Source organism: Eubalaena glacialis, chromosome 13 (assembly GCF_028564815.1).
Source record: "Eubalaena glacialis isolate mEubGla1 chromosome 13, mEubGla1.1.hap2.+ XY, whole genome shotgun sequence".
In the NCBI taxonomy this organism is placed as follows: domain Eukaryota; kingdom Metazoa; phylum Chordata; class Mammalia; order Artiodactyla; family Balaenidae; genus Eubalaena; species Eubalaena glacialis.
In genome coordinates, this window is record NC_083728.1 from 25,159,267 (window position 1) to 25,182,089 (window position 22,823).

Consider the following 22,823-nt stretch of genomic DNA (forward strand, 5'->3'; position numbering starts at 1 on the left):
ACTATTCTCTTTGAATATATTAGTAATCCCTATTAGCAGTATATACAAAGTTCAGTTATAAAATCTGCAGGTCATATTTCTATATTTCACATTTGTACCACATAATTAGATATTTAATAAAATTCATGAAGGAATAATTCACTCTTTATTTAAAGAAGAAAACAGTTGGGAGAATTCACAAAAGAAGGGATCTAAATGACTAAAAACTATGAAAAAATATTCAACTCCTTAGATAACTAATAAAGAAAAGCAAATTGAAATAACAAAGAAGTGGTTTTTTTATTCCCTTTCAAATTGGCAAAGATTTTAGAAGATAATTCTCAGTTCTGGCAAAGTGCTATCAAACTGGCATTTTCCCACATGGCAAGTTGACTTATAAATTAGTACAGCCCTCTTGGGAAGCAGTTTGGCAGTAGTTCAAGTGTTTGTTCTTTTGATTTATGAATTTTAATTTTGATAACCTATCCTGAAGTAGTGCAGAATTACAGACCAAGCTTTATGATGCTAAGTCATTAATTGCAGGATTATTTATAATGATTAGAAAAATTGGAAAATACTTCAAAGTAGAGAGAGGAATGGCTAAGTAAAACATGGTTTGCCCATGTAATTAAAGAAAATACAGTTTACCCATGCACATGATATTTGAAAATAATTGTAAATTATGTGAGGATACATTTATTTTTTAAAAGCTGAATACAAAATTGTGTATTTTAATAAAGTATAATCTCAACTATGTTAAAACTACAACACAAATAGAAAGAGATTCCAAAAGAGTAATACTTGTTTCTGCACAGTAAGTTCATGAGTAATTTTTATTTCCTCCTCATATCTGTTTTTTCCCAAAGTTTCTTCAATGAGCACATAATTTAAAATAAATTAAATTGATTGATAAGAAGATAGGGACAGTGGAAGTAAACTAGGTACCTCTCTCCCCAGACTTCCGTGGAGCAGGTGCCCCCACAGAAGGGAGTGGCCTCATTTGCTTTGTCCCCTTGACTCCTTCTACTTGCCCTCCTTTGACTTCCTTTGTGGCAGCCCAGGGTTGCCTGGGACACTCTGAGAGCCACAGGCCAGGACAAAGCCCAGACCACTGTATTGTGATGTCCTTGTTGGGGTGTTGGCCAGGAAACTCAAGTCTGTGGGCAGGGTTGATGTTCGCTTAGTGGAGCAGCTTGGGTTTTACTTCAAAGGTTGGGGCTTTGGTGAAGGAGCTGATTAAAATACTCCATCCCTCTGAAGTCATCTTCATTAGGCTTTCAAAAGGAAAACAAACAGATGTTAATAGGTACTCCTGCTTATTCACTGTTGGTGTTTGTCAACAATGAGATGCTCCAGACTAGAAATTCTTGAGGTTTGCCGCCCAAGGACCCTTCCGACTCTCCTTATTCCACCAAAAGAGGCCTGGGTGACAGGACTTGCTTCCCAAGGAAAAAGAAGAATCAGTACTATCAGAGGTGGTTCAGAGTAAGAGCTCAGGCTGCTGTGATGTCAGACAGATGTCAATGAAAAAATGTTACCTGCAGAATCAGTAAACAAATGTGTCACAGCCCTCAAGCCATCACATTACAGCTGCCCCTATGATGAGCCCCGAGGGAACTCAGGATAGAAACAGGATGCTCCCCATCTAGAGGTCAGCCACTGCAGCCACCCCCGAAGGTGCACCCTGAGGAGACTCAGGATGAGAAAGCACAGGCCCAGATAGCTGAGGTGCATATCAAAGGAATGATTTCAGAGAGCCCAGACGCTTGCATCTTCCCATACATAGAAAAGCGCTAAATTCCTTAACTTGAGATACCTGGTTTTCTCTAATTAACAGTAATCTTTTGATGTTCTGACTACATAGTCTTTGTTGCAAAAACTACTATATATCTTGGCTCCTCTCTTACCTCTTTGGAAGCAGTCTCTCAGAGCTATCTGAGATACTGTGTCCCAGGCTTAAGTCCTCAGTTTTGTCCACCAAATAAAACATAACTCTCAACTTTTAGGTTGTGCATTTTTTTTTTCAGTCGACACAGATCTCATAGCTAATCCTAGTTCTAGCACTTCCTGGCATTATCACTTTAAGCAAGTCACTTAACTGTTTAGGGCCTCAGTTTCCTTGTCTATAACATGGGGACTGAAACAGTCCCTACTGCATAGAGTAAATGTAAAGAATGAATGAGATGAGGAGAAAATAAAAAATGAATGAGATGGTGCATGTGAAACACTTAGCATAGTGTGGGAGCATGAACTAGATGCTCAGTAAATGATGGTGCTGATTGTTACTCTTGATAATATTTAAAGATATTAAAAGATCCCTCAGGACTTCCTCTTGGGAGAACACCAGAATCACAACTAACTGCTGAACAATCATTGACAGGAAGACACTGGAACTCACCAAAAAAGATACCCCACATCCAATGACAAAGGAGAAGCCACAATGAGATGGTAGGAGGCGTACAATCACAATAAAATCAAATCCCATTACCGCTGGGTGGGTGACTCACAAACTGGAGAACAATTATACCACAGAAGTCCACCCGCTGGAGTGAAGGTTCTGAGCCCCATGTCAGGCTTCCCAACCTGGGGGTCCGGCAATGGGAGGAGGAATTCCCAGAGAATCAGACTTTGAAGGCTAGCAGGATTTGATTGCACGACTTCGACAGGACTGGGGGAAATAGAGACTCCACTCTTGGAGGGCACACAAAGTAGTGTGCACATCAGGACCCAGGGGGAAGGAGCAGTGACCCCATTGGAAACTGAACCAGACCTACCTGCTAGTGTTGGAGGGTCTCCTGCAGAGGCAGGGGGCGGCTGTGGCTCACTATGGGGACAAGGACACTGGCAGCAGAAGCTCAGGGAAGTAATCCTTGGCGTGAGCCCTCCCAGAGTCCACCATTAGCCCCGCCAAAGAGCCTGTAGGCACCAGCCACCAGTATTGGGTCGCCTCAGACCAAACAACAAACAGGGAGGGAACTCAGCCCCACCCATCAGCAAACAGGCAGATGAAAGTTTTACTGAGCTCTGCCCACCAGAGCAACAGCCAGCTCTACCCACCACCAGTCCCTCCCATCAGGAAGCTTGCACAAGCCTCTTCGATAGCCTCATCCACCAGAGGGCAGACAGCAGAAGCAAGAAGAATTAGAATCCTGCAGCCTGTGGAATGAAAACCACATTCACAGAAAGATGGACAAACTGAAAAGGCCAAGGACTATGTACCAGATGAAGGAAGAAGATAAAACCCCAGAAAAACAACTAAATGAAGTGGAGATAGGCAACCTTCCAGAAAAAGAGTTCAGAATAATGATAGTGGAGATGATCCAGGACCTTGGGAAAGATTGAGAAGATGCAAGAAATCTTTAAAAAAGACCTAGAAGAATTAAAGAACAAACAGAGATGAACAATACAATAACTGAAATGAAAAATACACTAGAAGGAATCAATAGTAGAACAACTGAGGCAGAAGAATGGATAAGTGACCTGTAAGACAAAATGGTGGAAATCACTGCTGTGGAACAGACTAAAGAAAAAAGATTGAAAAGAAATGAAGACAGCCTAAGAGACCTCTGGGACAACATTAAACACAACAACATTCGCATTATAGGGGTTCCAGAAGGAGAAGAGAGAGAGAAAGGACCCGAGAGAATATTTGAAGAGACTATAGTCGAAAACTTCCCTAACATGGGAAAGGAAATACCCACCCAAGTCCAGGAAGCTCAGAGAGTCCCAGGCAGGATAAAACCAAGGAGAAACACGCCGAGACACATAGTAATTAAGTTGAGAAAAATTAAAGACAAAGAAAAATTATTAAAAGCAACAAGGGAAAAATGACAAATAACATACAAGGGAACTCCCATAAGGTTAACAGCTGATTTCTCAGCAGAAACTCTACAAGCCAGAAGGGAGTGGCACGATATATTTAAAGTGCTGAAAGGGAGGAACCTACAACCAAGAATACTCTACCCAGCAAGGATCTCATTCAGATTTGATGGAGAAATCAAAAGCTTTACAGACAAGCAAAAGCTAAGAAAATTCACCACCAAACCAACTCTACAACAAATGCTAAAGGAACTTCTGTAAGTGGGAAACACAAGAGAAGAAAAGGGCCTACAGAAACAAACCCAAAACAATTAAGAAAATGGTAACAGGAACATACATATCAATAATTACCTTAAATGTGAATGGATTAAATGCTCCAACCAGAAGACACAGGCTGGCTGAATGGATACAAAAACAAGACCCATATATATGCTGTCTACAAGAGACCCACCTCAGACCTAGGGACACATACAGACTGAAAGTGAGGGGATGGAAAAAGATATTCCATGCAAATGGAAATCAAAAGAAAGCTGGAGTGGCAATACTCTTATCAGATAGAATAGACTTTATTATTATTTTTTTTTAATAATCAGGCCAAGTTTATTGAAACCAGACTTCATTTTCAAACAAGTTAATCTTGTGATTAATCTTTTTTTTTTTTAAATAAAGCCATTTCTTTAGTTTTTAATTTATTTATTTTATGGCTGTGTTGGGTCTTCGTTTCTGTGCGAGGGCCCTTCTCTAGTTGTGGCAAGCAGGGGCCACTCTTCATCGCGGTGCGCGGGCCTCTCACTATCGCGGCCTCTCCCGTTGCGGAGCACAGGCTCCAGACGCGCAGGCTCAGTAATTGTGGCTCACGGGCCCAGTTGCTCCGCGGCATGTGGGACCCTCCCAGACCAGGGCTCGAACCCGCGTCCCCTGCATTGGCAGGCAGATTCTCAACCACTGCGCCACCAGGGAAGCCCCGAATAGACTTTAAAATAAAGAATGTTACAAGAGACAAGGAAGTACACCACATAATGATCAAGGGATCAATCCAACAAGAAGGGCTTACCTGGTGGTGCAGTGGTTAGGAATATGCCTGCCAGTTCAGGGGACACGGGTTCTGACCCTGGTCCGGGAAGATCCCACATGCCACGGAGCAGCGAAGCCTGTGAGCCACAACTACTAAGCCTGCACTCTATTGCCCACGAGCCACAACTACTGAAGCTCGTGCACCTAGAGCCCATGCTCCGCAACAAGAGAAGCCACCACAATGAGAAGCCTGCACACTGCAAGGAAGAGTAACCCCTGCTCGCTACAACTAGAGAAAGCCTGCACGCAGCAACGAAGACCCAACACAGCCAAAAATAAATAAATAAATTTATAAAAAATATACAAGAAGAAGATATAACAATTATAAATATACATGCACCCAACACAGGAGCACCTCAATACATAAGGCAAATGCTAACAGCTATAAAAGAGGGAATCAACAGTAACACAATAGTTACTGTCGTAACTATTGTAATAGTGGGGGACTTTAACACTTCACTTACACCAATGGACAGATCGTTCAGACAGAAAATTAATAAGGAAACACAAGCTTTAAATGACACAATAGACCAGATAGATTTAACTGATATTTATAGGACATTCCATCCGAAAACATCAGATTACACTTTCTTCTCAAGTGGACACGGAACATTCTCCAGGATACATCTCATCTTGGGTCACAAATCAAGCCTCAGTAAATTTAAGAAAATTGAAATCATATCAAGCATATTTTCCAACCACAATGCTATGGTTTATTAGAAATAAATTACAGGGAAAAAAACATTAAAAACACAAACACATGGAGGCTAAACAATACATTACTAAATAACCAAGCGATCACTGAAGAAATCAAAGAGGAAATAAAAAAATACCTAGAGACAAATGACAACGAAAACACAGCAATCCAAAACCTATGGGATGCAGCAAAAGCAGTTCTAAGAGGGAAGTTTATAGCAATACAATCCTACCTCAAGAAACAAGAAAAATCTCAAATAAACAATCTAACCTTACACCTAAGGGAACTAGAGAAAGAAGAACAAACAAAACCCAAAGTTAGCGGAAGGAAAGAAATCATAAAGATCAGAGCAGAAATAAATGATATAGAAACAAAGAAAACAATAGCAAAGATCAATAAAACTAAAAGCTTGTTCTTTGAGAAGATAAACAAAATTGATAAACCACTAGCCAGGCTCATCAAGAAAAAGAGGGAGAGCACTCAAATCAATAAAATTAGAAATGAAAAAGGAGAAGTTACAACAGACACTGCAGAAATACAAAGGCCTCCTAAGAGACGACTACAAGCAACTCTATGCCAATAAAATGGACAACCTGGAAAAAATGGACAAATTCTTATAACCTTCCAGGACTGAACCAGGAAGAAATAGAAAATATGAACAGACCAATCACAAATAATGAAATTGAGACTATGATTAAAAATCTTCCAACAAACAAAAGTCCAGGACCAGATGGCTTCACAGGTGAATTCTATCAAACATTTAGAGAAGAGCTAACACCCATCCTTCTCAAACTCTTCCAAAAAATTGCAGAGGAAGTAACACTCCCAAACTCATTCTACGAGGCCACCATCACCCTGATACCAAAACCAGACAAAGATACTACAAAAAAAGAAAATTACAGACCAATATCACTGATGAATATAGATGCAAAATCTTCAACAGAATACTAGCAAACAGAATCCAACAACACATTAAAAGGATCATATACCATGATCAAGTGGGATTCACCCCAGGGATTCAAGGATTCTTCAATATGTGCAAATCAATCAATGTGATACACCATATTAACAAATTGAAGAATAAAAACCATATGATCATCTCAATAGATGCAGAAAAAGCTTTTGACAAAATTCAACATCCATTTATGATAAAAACTCTGCCGAAAGTGGGCATAGAGGGAACCTACCTCAGCATAATAAAGGCCATATACGACAAACCCACTGCAAACATCATTCTCAATGATGAAAAACTGAAAGCATTTCCTCGAAGATCAGGAACAAGACAAGGATGTCCACTCTTGCCACTCTTATTCAACATAGTTTTGGAAGTCCTAGCCATGGCAATCAGAGAAGAAAAAGAAATAAGAGGAATACAAATTGGAAAAGAAGAATGAAAACTGTCACTGTTTCAGATGACATGATACTATACGTAGACAATCCTAAAGATGCCACTAGAAAACTACTAGAGCTAATCAATGAATTTGGTAAAGCCGCAGGATACAAAATTAATGCACAGAAATCTCTTGCATTCCTATACACTAACAACGAAAGATCAAAAAGAGAAATTAAGGTAACAATCCCATTCACCATTGCAACAAAAAGAATAAAATACCTAGGAATAAACCTACCTAAGGAGGTAAAAAACCTGTACTCAGAAAACTGTAAGACACTGATGAAAGAAATCAAAGATGACACAATCAGGTCTCATTGAACGCGGCAGCAGCTTTCCAGATTGCTGTTTTCTCCTCCAGCGGACCCGGGCCTGCGCTCCAGCAACCATGTCTAAGGGACCTGCAGTTGGCATTGATCTTGCACCGCCTATTCTTGTGTGGTTATCTTCCAGCACGGAAAGGTGGAAATAATTGCCAGTGATCAGGGGAACCGAACTACCCCAAGCTATGTCACCTTTACTGATACCGAATGATTGATTGGTGATGCTGCAAAGAAGCAAGTTGCAAGAATCCCACCAACACGGGTTTTGATGCCAAACGCCTCATTGGACAAAGATTTTGATGATCTGTTGTCCAGTCTGATATGAAGCATTGGCCCTTTATAGTGGTGAATGATTCAGGCAGGCCTAAGGTTCAAGTAGAATACAAGGGAGAGACAAAAATTTCTATCCAGAGAAGGTGTCATCCATGGTTTTGACAAAGATGAAGGAAATAGCAGAAGCCTACCTTGGGAAGACTGTTACCAATGCTGTTGTCACAGTACCTGCTTACTTTAATGATTCTCAGCGTCAGGCTACCAAAGATGCTGGAACTATTGCTGGACTCAATGTACTTAGAATCATCAACGAGCCAACTGCTGCTGCTGTTGCCTATGACTTAGACAAAAAGATTGGAGCAGAAAGAAATGTGCTGATCTTTGATTTAGGTGGTGACACTTTTGATGTGTCAGTCCTCACTATTGAGGATGGAATCTTTGAGGTGAAGTCTACAGCTGGAGATACCCACTTAGGTGGAGAAGACTTTGACAACCGGATGGTCAACCATTTTATTGCAGAGTTCAAGTGCAAGCACAAGAAGGGCATCAGTGAGAACAAGAAGGCTGTCCGTCGCCTTCGTACTGCTTGTGAGCATGCTAAGCACACTCTATCTTCCAGCACCCAGGCCACTATTGAGATTGATTCCCTCTGTGAAGGAATTGACTTTTATACCTCAATTACCCGTGCCCGATTTGAAGAACTGAATGCTGACCTGTTCCGTGACACACTGGACCCTGTGGAGAAAGTCCTTCGGGATGCCAAGCTAGACAAGTCTCAGATCCATGATATTGTCCTGGTGGGTGGTTCAACCTGCATCCCCAAGAATCAGAAACTTCTACAGGACTTCTTCAACGGGAAAGAACTGAATAAGAGCATCAACCCTGATGAGGCTGTTGCTTATGGTGCAGCTGTCCAGGCAGCCATTCTATCTGGAGACAAATCTGAAAATGTTCAAGACTTGCTGCTGTTGGATGTCACTCCTCTTTCCCTTGGAATTGAAACTGCTGGTGGAGTCATGACTGTCCTCAAGAGCAACACCACCATTCCCACCAAGCAGACACAGACCTTCACAACCTACTCGGACAACCAGCCCGGTATTCATTCAGGTTTATGAAGGTGAGCGTGCCATGACCAAGGATAACAACCTGCTTGGCAAGTTTGAACTCACAGGCATACCTCCTGCCCCCTGTGGTGTTCCTCAGATTGAAGTCACTTTTGATATTGATGCCAATGGCATCCTCAATGTCTCTGCTGTGGATAAGAGCACAGGAAAAGAGAACAAGATTACCATCACTAATGACAAGGGCCGTTTGAGCAAGGAAGACATTGAACGCATGGTTCAGGAAGCAGAGAAGTACAAAGCTGAAGATGAGAAGCAGCGGGATAAGTTGTCTTCGAAGAATTCTCTTGAATCCTATGCTTTCAACATGAAAGCTACTGTTGACGATGAGAAACTTCAAGGCAAGATTAATGATGAGGACAAACAGAAGATTCTTGATAAGTGTAATGAAATAATCAACTGTCTTGATAAGAACCAGACTGCAGAGAAGGAAGAATTTGAACATCAGCAGAAGGAGCTGGAAAAAGTCTGCAACCCCATCATTACCAAGCTGTACCAGAGCTCAGGAGGCATGCCAGGAGGAATGCCAGGAGGAATGCCCAGGGGCTTCCCTGGTGGTGGAACTCCTCCATCTGATGGTGCCTCCTCTGGGCCCACCATTGAAGAGGTCGATTAAGCCAACCTAGCATAGATTTAGCATTGTTCCACAAAACATTGAAGGACCCAAATTTATAGCAAATTCCATGGCAGTTTTAAAGTTGAGCTGCTGTAATAAACTCGGCATTCTTGATACTTGAACATGGAATATGTGCACAGGGAAAGGAAATAACATTGTACTTTACAAGCACTGTATTGTAAGTGGAAAATGCAATGTCTTAAATAAAATGGTATTTAAAATTGGCACCATAAAAAAAAAAAGATGACACAAACAGATGTAGAGATATACCATGTTCTTGGATTGGAACAATCAATATTGTGAAAATGACTGTACTACCCAAAGCAATCTACAGAGTCAATGCAATCCCTATCAAATTACCAATGGCATTTTTTACAGAACTAGAACAAAAAATCTTAAAATTTGTATGGAGACACAGAAGACCCTGAATAGCCAAAGCAATCCTGAGGGAAAAAAACAGAGCTGGAGGAATCAGACTCCCTGACTTCAGACTATACTACAAAGCTACGGTAATCAAGACAATATGGTACTGGCACAAAGACAGAAATATAGATCAAATGGAACAGGATAGAAAGCCCAGAGATAAACCCATGCACCTATGGTCAACTAATCTATGACAAAGGAGGCAAGGATATACAATGGAGAAAAGACAGTCTCTTCGATAAGTGGTGCTGGGAAAACTGGACAGCTACATGTAAAAGAATTTAATTAGAACACCATACACAAAAATAAACTCAAAATGGATTAAAGACCTAAATGTAAGACAGGACACTATAAAACTCTTAGAGGAAAACATAGGAAGAACACTCTTTGACTTGACATAAATCACAGCAAGATCTTTTTTGATCCACCTCCTAGAGTAATGGAAATAAAAACAGAAATAAACAAATGGGACCTAATGAAGCTTAAAAGCTTTTGCATAGCAAAGGAAACTATAAACAAGATGAAAAGACAGCCCTCAGAATGGGAGAAAATATTTGCAAACGAAGCAACGGACAAAGGATCAATCTCCAAAATATATAAACAGCTCATGCAGCTCAATATCAAAAAAACAAGCAACCCAATCAGAAAATGGGCAGAACTAAATAGACATTTCTCCAAGGAAGACATACAGATGGCCAAGAGGCACATGAAAAGCTGCTCAACATCACTAATTATTAGAGAAATGCAAATCAAAGCTACAATGAGGTTATCACCTCACACCAGTTAGAATGGGCATCATCAGAAGATCTACAAACAACAAATGCTGGAGAGGGTGTGGAGAAAAGGGAACCCTCTTGCACTCTTGGTGGGAATGTAAATTGATACAGCCACTGTAGAGAACAGTATGGAGTTTCCTTAAAAACTAAAAATAGAATTACCATATGACCCAGCAATCCTACTACTGTGCATATACCCAGAGAAGAACATAATTCAAAAAGACACATGCATCCCAATGTTCATTGCAGCACTATTTGCAATAGGCAAGTCATGGAAGCAACTTAAATGCCCATCGACAGATGAATGGATACAGAAGATGTGGTACATATATACAATGGAATATTGCCATAAAAAGGAATAAAATTGGGTTATTTGTGGAGACGTGGATGGACCTACAGACTGTCATTCAGAGTGAAGTAAGTCAGAAAGAGAAAAACAGATATCGTATATTAACACATATATGTGGAATGGTACAGATGAACCGGTTTGCAAGGCAGAAATAGAGACACAGATGTAGAGAACAAATGTATGGACACCAAGGGTGGAAAGCAGGTGGTGGGGAGTGGTGGTGGGATGAACTGGGAGATTGGGATTGACATATATACACTAATATGTATAAAATAGATAACTGATAAGAACGTGCTGTATAAAATAAAATAAAATAAAATAAATAAATAAAAGATCCCTCAGGATTGACAGGGTCTTCCTGAGCTTTCTGTTGTTTTTGGTTTTTTTAAATTTATCTATTTAATTTATTTATTTTTGGCTGCGTTGGGTCTTCGTTGCTGTGCGTGGGCTTTCTCTAGGTGCGACGAGCAGGGACTACTCTTCAGTGTGGTGCACGGGCTTCAGTAGTTGTGGCACGTGGGCCCTAGAGCGCAGGCTCGTTAGTTATGGCGCATGGGCTTAGTTGCTCCACGACATGTGGGATCTTCCTGGACCAGGGCTCAAACCTGTATCCCCTGCATTGGCAGGTGGATTCTTAACCACTGTGCCACCAGGGAAGCCCCTTCCTGAGCTTTCTGGAGAAAACTGGGAGAAGGTTAAAATGAGAGGTTCTCTTCCTGGAGCCCAGCCCTGGAAGAACATGGCAGAGTGATGAACCTGAGCTCTGATGAGCCCATCACTTCCATATGAGGTTCCTCTGCGGTAAATGAGGCCTTACCCATGAAGAGAGTCTTAGAGGACCCAAAGGCCCAAGGACCCTAGGACGAAGCAGCCTGGGGTTTTGTCAGATCAACTGAAAACCTGCTGGTTCTAGTTACCTGTGCTGTAGCCTCAGGCAAATCACACAGCCTCTAGAGCCTCAGTTTGATCCCAGAGATAAGATCTGCCTCATGGATTAGTAGAGGAATAAATAAGAAACACAGAATGCTTAGCATGATTCCTTAGCAAAACCCGCTCAACAAATAGTTGCTCTGCTTATTGTGATTTTTATGGTACAGCCATAGATTGAGAATCAAGAAGGTAGCATAGTGCTGCAGTTACAGATTCAGGGCTCTGGAATGAGACTGTCTGGGTTCAAATTCTATCACCATTCATTAGTTTTGTGACCCTGAGCAAATAAAGTCTCTGTCCTTCAGTTTACTTATCTGTGAAATGGGGATAGTAATTTTATCTGCTCCATGGAGTTATTGGAAGGACTAAATGACTTAATACATGTAAAATGCTTATAGTCGTGGCTGGAACAGAGTATGTGCTCAGAGAATTGTCATCATCATCATCACTGATGTAGATGGACTACTCTGAGAAAGCCTGTGCTGTTGAAAGAACACTTGGCAAGGAGTATAGAACACTGGGCCAGGCCCTAGCCCCTCCTCCTGCCCAGTAGTCTTGCTTGCTCTCAGGCCCTAGTGCAACTTCCTCTTCTGAGTGTCCTGGGAGACCTCAGCCCTTTTGACCACATTCCAATCTGTCCCACTGCCTGTCCTGGTACAGGTCCCTGTCTGTGACCCAGTCTCTGCTCATTCTACTTGAATTCCTTATCTTGAACCAGTTTCCATAGCTCCACCTCATCTACATTCCTGCTCTGTCCTGTAGCTCTGCCACCCACCCAGGCCCAGGTCACTTCAAGGTACAGCAAAGTGTTACCCCAGGTCTTGCCCAGGCTTGTGGCCGCCATGCTGACACCAATAGAGAGTTGGAAAACATATTCAAAGCTAGATTGGATAGATAATGAAATTCCCTGAGACTGTAGCCAGTGCACATATACATTTGACTGATTTACTTTATAAATTTATTTATTTACTTGTTTGTTTCTTTAATTTTTGGCTGTGTTGGGTCTTCGTTGCTGCATGCGGGCTTTCTCTAGTTGCGGCGAGCGGGGGCTACTCTTCATTGTGGTGCGCGGGCTTCTCATTGCAGTGGCTTCTCTTGTTGCGAAGCATGGGCTCTAGGCGCGCAGGCTTCAGTAGTTGTGGCACGTGGGCTCAGTAGTTGTGGCGCACAGGCTTATTTGCTCTGCGGCATGTGGGATCTTCCCAGGCCAGGGCTCAAACCCATGTTCCTTGCATTGGCAGGCAGATTCTTAACCACTGCACCACCAGGGAAGCCCTACTTTAGTATTCTTATGATAAGGCCAAAGACTAGAGCTTGTATAAGAAACCTAGTGACTGAGTATCTGGGCTATTCTAGCAGATAACTGGTAGATTATATCTTTTTTTGGTAAAATTCACAGTCTTCTTGGTATAGTTCCTCCTGGTTAGCTGAGCAGGATGCCCTAGCTCTTGCCCAAATGAGGCTGCCACTTCAGGCATTATTTGAGATGTCATGTCTAGGCTTGTAGACATGTTTTTGATTGACTGTGCAAGCTAAGCCTTCCCTGATCCGACCCCTACCTACCTGCTTGCTGAGACTTTTTAGATTATAACTTTTTTGTTGAAGTATAACACATACACAGAAAAGTGCACATTAAGAAACAGGGGGCTTCCCTGGTGGCGCAGTGGTTGAGAATCCGCCTGCCAATGCAGGGGACACGGGTTCAAGCCCTGGTCTGGGAAGATCCCACATGCCGCAGAGCAACTAGGCCCGTGCGCCACAACTACTGAGCCTGCGCGTCTAGAGCCTGTGCTCCGCAACAAGAGAGGCCGCGATAGTGAGAGGCCTGCGCACCGCGATGAAGAGTGGCCCCCACTTGCCGCAACTAGAGAAAGCCCTCGCACAGAAACGAAGACCCAACACAGCCATAAATAAATAAATAAATAAAATTTAAAAAAAAAAATTTGAGTTATAAAAAAAAAAAAAAAAGAAACAGGGATGTTACCAACGTCCACAAAAGCCCCTTTTTCACCCTCTTCCAGTCACTCCTTCCAACTCTGTTTTTGCCATGTTGAGCCAATTACAGTCTCTGCCCCTCCACCCCCAGCACACCATTCTTTCCCTCGCCCTCCTGCCTGTGCACATGCTCTTCCCTTGGACTGCCGGCCTCACCTACTCATTGTTCAAAACTCAGGTGTCAGCTTCCCCTGATGGCTCCGAATACTTCCTTTGCACTTTCCTCCCATATTTTGTCATTGTTTACTGGGAGCTCCCTGAGGACAGAGACTGTCTGAGTCACCAGTCTCCCGCACCCAGCACGGCTTGGCATAGAGCAGACACTCCAGAAATGTTGGCGTGTTGCATGGTTCATCTAAAATATCTGAAGACACCTTTTACTTTTTTTTTCCCTGACCCTGCCCCAAGCACATCGCCTCCTCCTGCCTTCCTAACCCATTCTTCTTGCCTCTTCTAGTTTTTTAAAAAAACATGCCAGCTCTGTCTGAGTCTCTTGTGTGCCTCCATCCTCCCCCTCACTTTTGCTCAGACTGTGCATGTGCCCCATCCACACCTGCCCCAGCATCCCACACACCAGGCTCCTGACTGTTGCAGCACCACGTTTCTGCCCCCAGACCAGAGGCCTCAGCCATCTGATAGTTTACTCCACATTCTCTGTGCTGGCTCCCTACCACAAGTCCTCAACTGCTATTCTGCAGGCTCTGTTTTATTCAAGAGGCAGATTTATTTTGTGCTTTGCCCATGTTTCATTACTCTGTGTTTTTTTGTTTCAATTATTTTTAAAAATATCTTTATTGGAGTATAATTGCTTTAAAATGTTGTGTTAGTTTCTGCTGTACAACAAAGTGAATCAGCTATATGTATACATATATCCCCATATCCCCTCCCTCTTGAGCCTCCCTCCTGCCCTCCCTATCCCACCCATCTAGGTCGTCACAAAGGACTCTGTGTTTTATACTTCATAAGTTTTCCTTCCTCAAGAACATTGGTTTCAACCAGAGTTATGATGGTGATCATTTCACAAGATGTACACATAGCAAATCATTATGTGTATACCTGACTAGTGGGAGTGTGAGAGTGGGAGGGGCGTTGAATAGCTGAGGTGTCTGGGGAGATGCTGATGCCACTTACTGGTAGACTAGCAGAAGGAACAGATTTTTCCTTCCTAATGATTTCATCCAAGGAAGGAAGCCTGCTTCTTCCTGATCTTGGGAGCAAGTATTCTAAAACTCACAAGTCCATTTTTTAGCTAGGAGCTGTTTCTTCTCTCTTGGACCTTATAAATAGTTAGCTGCTCCAGACAAGTAATTACTGATCTCAGGCAATTAGGGCAGGAAGTGGCTGTGTTTATTTCACTCCCTGGTGTCTCCTGGGGGAGAGAGAGGTGAAAGTCATGTGTTTGTTCCACCACATTTGTAAGAATGGATGGAACTGGAACATTATCCCTCCTCTGTTAACAGACACATGGGCCTCTTCTCACTCCCACCACCACCAATCTCTGTAGAAAACAGTGTTAAATTTAAAACTTCTTTCCAGCTTTTCCCCTCTCTTTGCTGGTTTCCCCCAAAATATCATTCAACTTTTTGGCCTAGTCAAGGAATTCTGAGTCCACCCTAGCTGTTGGGCTCCAGAATAGCACCTTTCCCACCACTGCCATCTCCCTGTCTCAGAGTTGACCCAGTTCTGGTTCGGGGTGTGTGGGGACCTCTGCTAGTAGCACAGCTTGGCTGGGCATGATCTGTCCCGCTCAGTCATATTTACAAGTACCCTGGATACAGAACATCATGTTGGCACTAACCAACGTGATGAAATAGCCCATCCCATAGAGTTCTGTCCTTGGTCTTTTACTTCCTCCTTTCTCTGCCTTCCTTCCACTTTCTTTCAACCAGGAATTGTTTCTAGCTGGTGAGTTTCCTTGGTTTGAGGGATAGAGGACTCAAAGTTCTTTTCTCTCCACTTACTCTTCTATGAAGTAGTCACATTCATAACCCTCCCTCTTCCAGGGTGGCTCTTAGATGTTTCAAGTACAGATCTTCCTTGACTTATGCTGGGGTTATGTCCCAGTAAACCCCTCGTAGGTTGAAAATATCCTAAGTTAAAACTACATTGAATACACCTCACCTACTGAACATAAGAGCTTAGCTTAGCCTAGCCTACCTTAAATGTGCCCAGAACACTTACATTAGCCTACAGTTAGGCAAAATCATCTAATACAAAGCCTATTTTATAATAAAGTGCTGAATATTTCATGTAATTTATTGAATCTGTACTAAGAGTGAAAAACAGAATAGTTATATGGGTACAGAACGGTTGTAAGTATATCAGTTGTTTAACCTCGTGATCGAGTGGCTGACTGCGAGCTGCGGCTGCAGCTGCCCAGCATCACGAGAGAATATGTACTGCATACCGCTAGCTTGGGGAAAAAAATGAAAATTCAAAATTAGAAGTATGGTTTCTACTGAATGCATATTGCTTTTGCACCATCATCAAATCTAAAAATCGTTAAGTCAAACCACTGTACATACACCACTTTGGTGGGCAAAAAAGTCCTATGGAACATCTGCTTCTGTTTGTCTCGGGAGCTGGGTTGGGAGAGGGTAAAATTCCCTGGACTGAGTGGAGTGAATAATTCCTTCTTTTATGAAACACCATTGAGAAGATGTCTGTTGTTTTCAGTAAAAGTTGACCCCACACTAATAAGAGTGACCATGAGCACTGTTACTTGATGAAATATTATCATTATAGATACCAGCCTTGGACCATCAATTGAACTCTACTGATTTCTGGGCCACTCTAAAATCTCTGTTGTAAACTGGGTTTCTCTAGCCTTGATTTTAGGGTACTCTGTTGTCTTAAACCATCTGAAAGGGAATAGCTACTTGTTTTTTTTAAAAAAAGATATCATTTTTTTCTTACATCCATCTAGTTTTTTTTTAATTGACGTATAGTTGATTTACAATGTTGTATTAGTTTCTGCTGTAGAGCAAAGTGATTCAGTTATACATATGTATATATCCTTTTTCATATTCTTTTCCATTATGGTTTACTACATGATATTGAATATAGTTCCCTGTACTATACAATAGGACCTTGTTGTTTATCTATTTTATGTATAGTAGTTTGTGTCTGATAATCCCAAACTCCTAACTTATCCCTCTGCCACCCCCCTTTCCCCTTTGGTAACCGTAAGTTTGTTTTCTATGTCTGTGAGTTGTGTCATATTTTAGATTCCACACATAAGTGATATCATATGGTATTTGTCCTTCTCTTTCTGACTCACTTCACTTAGTATGATAATCTCTTGGTCTATCCATGTTGCTTCAAATGGCATTATTTCATTCTTTTTTTATGGCTGAGTAGTATTCCATTGTGTACATATACCACATTTTCTTTATCCATTTATCTGTCGGTGGACATATAGGTTGTTTCCATGTCTTGGCACTATTACATAGCAGCACTATTGTAAATAGTGCTGCTATGAACATGGGATGCATATATCTTTTTGAATTACAGTTTTCTCCAGGTATATGCCCAAGAGTGGGATTACTGGATTATATAGCAGCTCTATTTTTTAGTTTTTTAAGGAACCTCCATACGGTTTTCTAGTGGCTGCACCAACTTACATTCCCACCAGTCGTGTAAGAGGCTTCCCTTTTCTCCACACCCTCTCCAACATTTGTTATTTGTAGACTTTTTAATGATGGCCCTTCTGACCAGTGTGAGGTGGTACCTCATTGTAGTTTTGATTTGCATTTCTCTAATAATTAGCGATGTTGAGCATCTTTTCATGTGCCTGTTGGCTGTCTGTGTGTCTTCTTTGGAGAAATGTCTGTTTAGGTCTTTTGCCCATTTTTTGATTGGGTTGTTTGTTTTTTTGTTATTGAGTTGTGTGAGCTGTTTGTACAATATATTTTGGAAATTAATCCCTTGTCAGTCGCATTGTTTGCAAATATTTTCTCTCAGTCCATGGGTTGTCTTTTTGTTTTGTTTATGGTTTCCTTTGCTGTGCAAAAGCTTCTAAGTTTGATTAGGTCCCATTTGTTTATTTTTGCTTTTATTTCTATTGCCTTGGGAGACAAGATATCAGTTTTTTTCTTATGACAAAAACAAAGCATGTTTATTATAGGAAGTTTAGAAAATACAGAGAAACAAAAATGAAAAATCATCCATAATCCAACCACCCAGAGAAAAACACTGTGGAATCTGTGGCCTAGCCTTTTAGTTTAGGGGTTTTTTTTGGCCGCACCACGCATCTGTGGGATCTGAGTTCGCCAACCAGGGATCGAACCTGGGACCTCAGCAGTGAAAGAGCAGAGTCTTAACCACTGGACCACCAGGGAATTCCCACCTTTTAGTTTTTCTAAAAATGTATTTATTCATTTTTTTAAAAAGGGGTTATAGTATGTATCTCTTTTATGATCTTCAATTAATAGATTGTGATAAACATCTTTCCATGTCATTGAAAATTATTTATAACACCATGTTTAATAATTCTACAGTGGTCCATTTTATGTAGGGAATAGGGACATTATTAATAAAAATTAATATATTTTAATTTGAAAAAATAATAAACATATGGCCTGAAGAGAGTACATAAGGAAGGGATGTTATAAAAATAGTGATGGGGTGTTGCAACAAACAAAAGCATACGTTTCACAGCTCTGAATCACGTAAGCAATAATTGTAGGCTTAATCAATTGGTAAGTTAAATAGGACATGGACGTTAACAGACTTGATTCCTTTATTCATCTTCGGGCTGAAGTTTTGTAAAATCTTTCTGGGTCTGAAAATTTTACAAGAAATATACCTGTGGTATCTCAGGTTGCTAAAGGTAAGTGGTTTTGACTTCCTTGGTTTCCTTTCATCAGAAATCAAGCCAAGATCCTTCCACTCCTGTGAGTTTGCATAGCATCTTATGCACCAGGAGATATTTGACAGGTGATTATTTGAGCAGTTGTGGAACGTTTCTTGTTTTGGGGAGTCGCTGAATCTAATCCTAATTGATGTGGCTGGATTATTCCATATATTTATTTCTTTTTACAGGTAGTGCCTTCCTCAGTGCTATCTTTCTTGCCTTAGCAACATACCAGTCTCTTTACCCACTCACCTTGTTTGTCCCAGGACTCCTCTATCTCCTCCAGGTAAGCACTTGCTGGTCAGAAGCCAACACTCAGGTGACATTTAATACGTGGCCTGTTCCCTGCTTAGGGGAGAGAAGGGCAAGGCACAATAAAGGCAATAGGACGGGGTCCCCAATTCACATTTGCTTGCTTCTACTTGAAAACACAAAGAAACTTGACTAACTTTAAACAAAGTGGACCTAATGATCATTATGTTCTAATTATACATATCATTGCAAATGTATCAGTGCGTTTCATTTTCATGTTTGTAATCGGGATCTACCAACCATCTTGCATTCTCCTTTTTTCACCTAATATTCACAGATCCTTCTCTGAGCCCATTTAACTATTTTGTATAACCACACTCACCTCGTAAGGTTCTTGCATGGATGAAATGTAGTGGGTGCACCTCTTGCAATGTTTGGACCATAGTGGGTGATCAGTAGTTTAATTGAAGAATACAAACTGCTGGCATTTACTGAGAACATACTACATGTCAGTCACTATGCTGAACACTCTATAGGCATCTTCTCATTTCAACCTCAGAAGAACTTTATGGGGTAGGTCATATTATTAGCCATATAATAATCTAGTATTAGCCATATTAGACACATGAATTGCAACTGGAATGTAGGGCGGTTTAGTCACTTGCCTGAGGTCACACAGCCAGCAAGTGACTGCCGAGAGGTGAGCTTGGGTGGTCTGACGCAACAGCCTGCTCTCTAACCTTAATCTGTCTTTTCTACTCAAATAAGAATACACACATCTCCTCAAGAGCAAGTAACTGCTTGCAGGTCCTGCATGGTCCAAATCCATTCTTAGAAGAGAAGCATTTCTTGAAGCGTATGGAGGGCAATGCCAGGATTCAAACCAAGAAATGTCTGCTTTCAGAGCCCTTGTTCTGAATTATAAACACTGTTGCTGAAACTGAGTGTATACCTCCATTTATTGAAATAGACCATGTACTTGTCATTTTAAGTGACTTCATATATCTTTGTGTTGATGTTGATGTACACAATGATACATGTTTAGCTTGATCTTTCTCCTATTTGGGGAATTTGAGATGTGCCCTAGTTGTCACTAATACAAATAGTGTAGACATTTGTTTTTAAGTTATTTCCTTAAGGTGTGTTCCTCCAGCTGAATCATTGGATCCAAAGGTGTGAGAAGTTTTATAGTTCTTATGAGGCAAGACCAGAGTATTCACCAGAAAGCCAGAGCCAATTTGCAGTGCCGCCCACCATCAGTATCTGAAGTGAAGTGAACCACTTCCTCCCAGGTCGCCAGCACTGGCTTTTCAAATTCGGTTTATGATCGCTAATTTAATAGATGTACCATCATACTGTGAAGTTATTTTACTTTGATTTTCTTTCTAGATTCTTGTTGAATGCAAACATTTTCCCATGTAACAATATGCTGTTGGTATTTTCTTTCTGGCTTCATATTTACAGTTTATTCTTTAGAAAGTCCGAGCACCAAGAAGAATGCATGCAACCAAATTTTTGTGCAACTATTTGTTAAATACATACTATGAAAAATATGTTTACTCATACACATGAACTGACCAAAAAATTTTAAACTGTTTGTTAAGCCAAATACTAAATACTACCTTAAGTAAAATAGCTTTTGTTTAAAACTCAAGGAAATTTCCTCCTGACAACAATGGACAGTACAACTGAGTCATGAAATCAAGCAGCTCAACCAGTCACTTTATTCAGTCCCTCCCTCTACCAATATGTACTGAGCATCCCAAGTCCAGTATGCTAGACACTATGGTAGACTCTGCAGATAAAAAGCAATTGAAGGTTATGGAGCTGGGAGTGCCGCAGGAAGACTGCTCTGGCAGCAGCCTTTGTCATGGAGTGCAGTGAGGAGGAGCTGAGGTTGGGAAAGGTTAGGCCACTGTATTAGATCGAGTCAGCGGGCTTGGTCGGGGGCCCAGACCAGTGTCAGGGAAAATGGAGAGATGAGGGACTAGATGCAGAATTCTAGGGAGTAGAATTGGCTTTGCTGGCAGCCGTATATATGTGGTGAACAGGACTGGAAAGAGTGAGATGAACTTTAGGACCCATTTACGTAGAAATTACAATCCCAGCCCATACTATATTTACATGTTTTTATATAAGTATATGAAGTGGCCTTGAAAGGCAGTAGGGCCTTGTGAGTCATGGTAGTGTATTTGGAAAGTCAATCCAATCACATCCAGGAAATAAACCCATTTGTTTAAATATGAGGGAGGGAACAGAAGAGGAAATTATCTTTAGGTGTGAGTTTCTCACAGAGACCCATAGGCTCTAAGGAGAGAAACTAGAACTAATGGGTGGGAACTACAAGGAGCCCAGTATAAGGCAGTTCTGGGATAGCATAGGGTGCCTCAAGTGAGGTGAGTTCCCTGTGGATCAGAGTGTTTAGGCCACATACTGAATTGCCACATATTGGGGAGTTGTAGCAAAGCTGTAAGCGTCAGCATGGGTAGCTAGACCTGATAGTCTTAAAAATCCTTTCATTCCCCAAATTGAATTGGATTTGATAACCACAAGGAAGTGATACATCTGCTCTTGCCGTTACATTTTTCTCAGAGTTTTCAGAGCCCTCTGTAGGCATATACATCCCTCTAGGAAAGGTTATGTAATGTACATAAGAACACAGGCTTGACTGGGACATCTTAAGATGGAAAGCAAAGTAGTCTTAAAGACTAATGGTACTATATCAAAAGAACAATGGAACCAGCCCAAAGGGGCTTCTACTGGCTAAATTTAGTATATTCTGAGCATCAAAAGAATAATTACTGCAAGTAATTGTAAAACACTGAATAAATAAGAGTCTGTGTGTCCATAGTGTAGCTCAGAAAAGGGGCAAGGAGAGAAAAAATGCATATGCCATCATTAGATATGGCTATTTTTATCAATTTCTTGCTCTGAAAATCAATACTTAAATGGAAAGAACTAAGCAGTTACCCTTTCTTTTTATTTTTTATTTATTTATTTTAAAAATTTTATTTATTTATTTGGTTGTGCCCGGTCTTAGTTGCTGCAGGTGGGCTCCTTAGTTGTGGCATGCGAACTCTTAGTTGCGGCATGCATGTGGGATCTAGTTCCCTGGCCAGGGATCGAACCTGGGCCCCCTGCATTGGGATCGCTGAGTCTTAACTGCTGAGCCACCAGGGAAGTCCCATACCCTTTCTTTTTCAAAGGAGCTATAGTTCTTCCCTAGCTAATGAAGGAAAGTTCTTTACAGAAAATTGCCAACTTATAACTGTAGAAGGAAGGATAGAATAGTAAATCATCAGTGAAATTATTAAATCTAGCAAAGATCATCATTGGACGCTAAAGTCATTAGATGAAAGATTTTTGGAGAACAGAATATTTGCGTTTGCATGGTGCCAAAATAGTACCCCCCTCCCACCTCTAAATTATTTGCTAATAGCAAAGGGAAAAGTAAATCTTCACAAAGGAGTGCTCTGGCAGTCACCACCGTAACCAGGTAATCTAGCTCAGCATCACTTACGGTGGAACGGCCTGGCATGATGTGCTTCGTGATGTGATGCAGTACAAAGTACACAACATCAGCTCCAAAGTATTTTTACCCAGAATGTTAACCTTCATTAAGCCTTTAGATCTGACTTCTGGTTTTTAGGAAGTACAAGAGCAGAAGAACAAGTTAAATGATACTATGAGGAAATAAATAACCAAAATACAGGACAATCTATAAGACAGCTGGTCTGCTTCTCTTCAAAAAATCAATGTCATACAAAAGAAAAAGTAAGGGGACTGTTCTAGATTAAAGAGACAGTAACTGACTGGAATGGGTGACTCTTGACTGGATTCTGGTTTGGAAAAAACAGTTATAAAGGATGCTTGGGGGATACTCAGAATATTTTGAAGATAGATTAGATATTAGATGATGATAGGAAATTGTTAACTTCTTGGATGTGATAA

General features: G+C 41.1%; 1 protein-coding gene and 1 pseudogene across 4 annotated transcripts in view; both read left to right on the forward strand.

The window, feature by feature from the left end:
- The window catches only part of PIGU (phosphatidylinositol glycan anchor biosynthesis class U), a 106,131-nt gene that overhangs the window by 41,694 nt on the left and 41,614 nt on the right, over nt 1–22,823 (forward strand). For all 4 annotated transcript variants that reach the window (XM_061208500.1, XM_061208502.1, XM_061208501.1 and 1 more), the window contains one exon: nt 18,809–18,906. In XM_061208500.1, coding sequence (XP_061064483.1) covers nt 18,809–18,906 — 98 coding nt within the window. The remainder of the gene's footprint in view (nt 1–18,808; nt 18,907–22,823) is intronic.
- Nucleotides 7,305–9,292, forward strand: LOC133104061 (heat shock cognate 71 kDa protein-like; annotated as a pseudogene).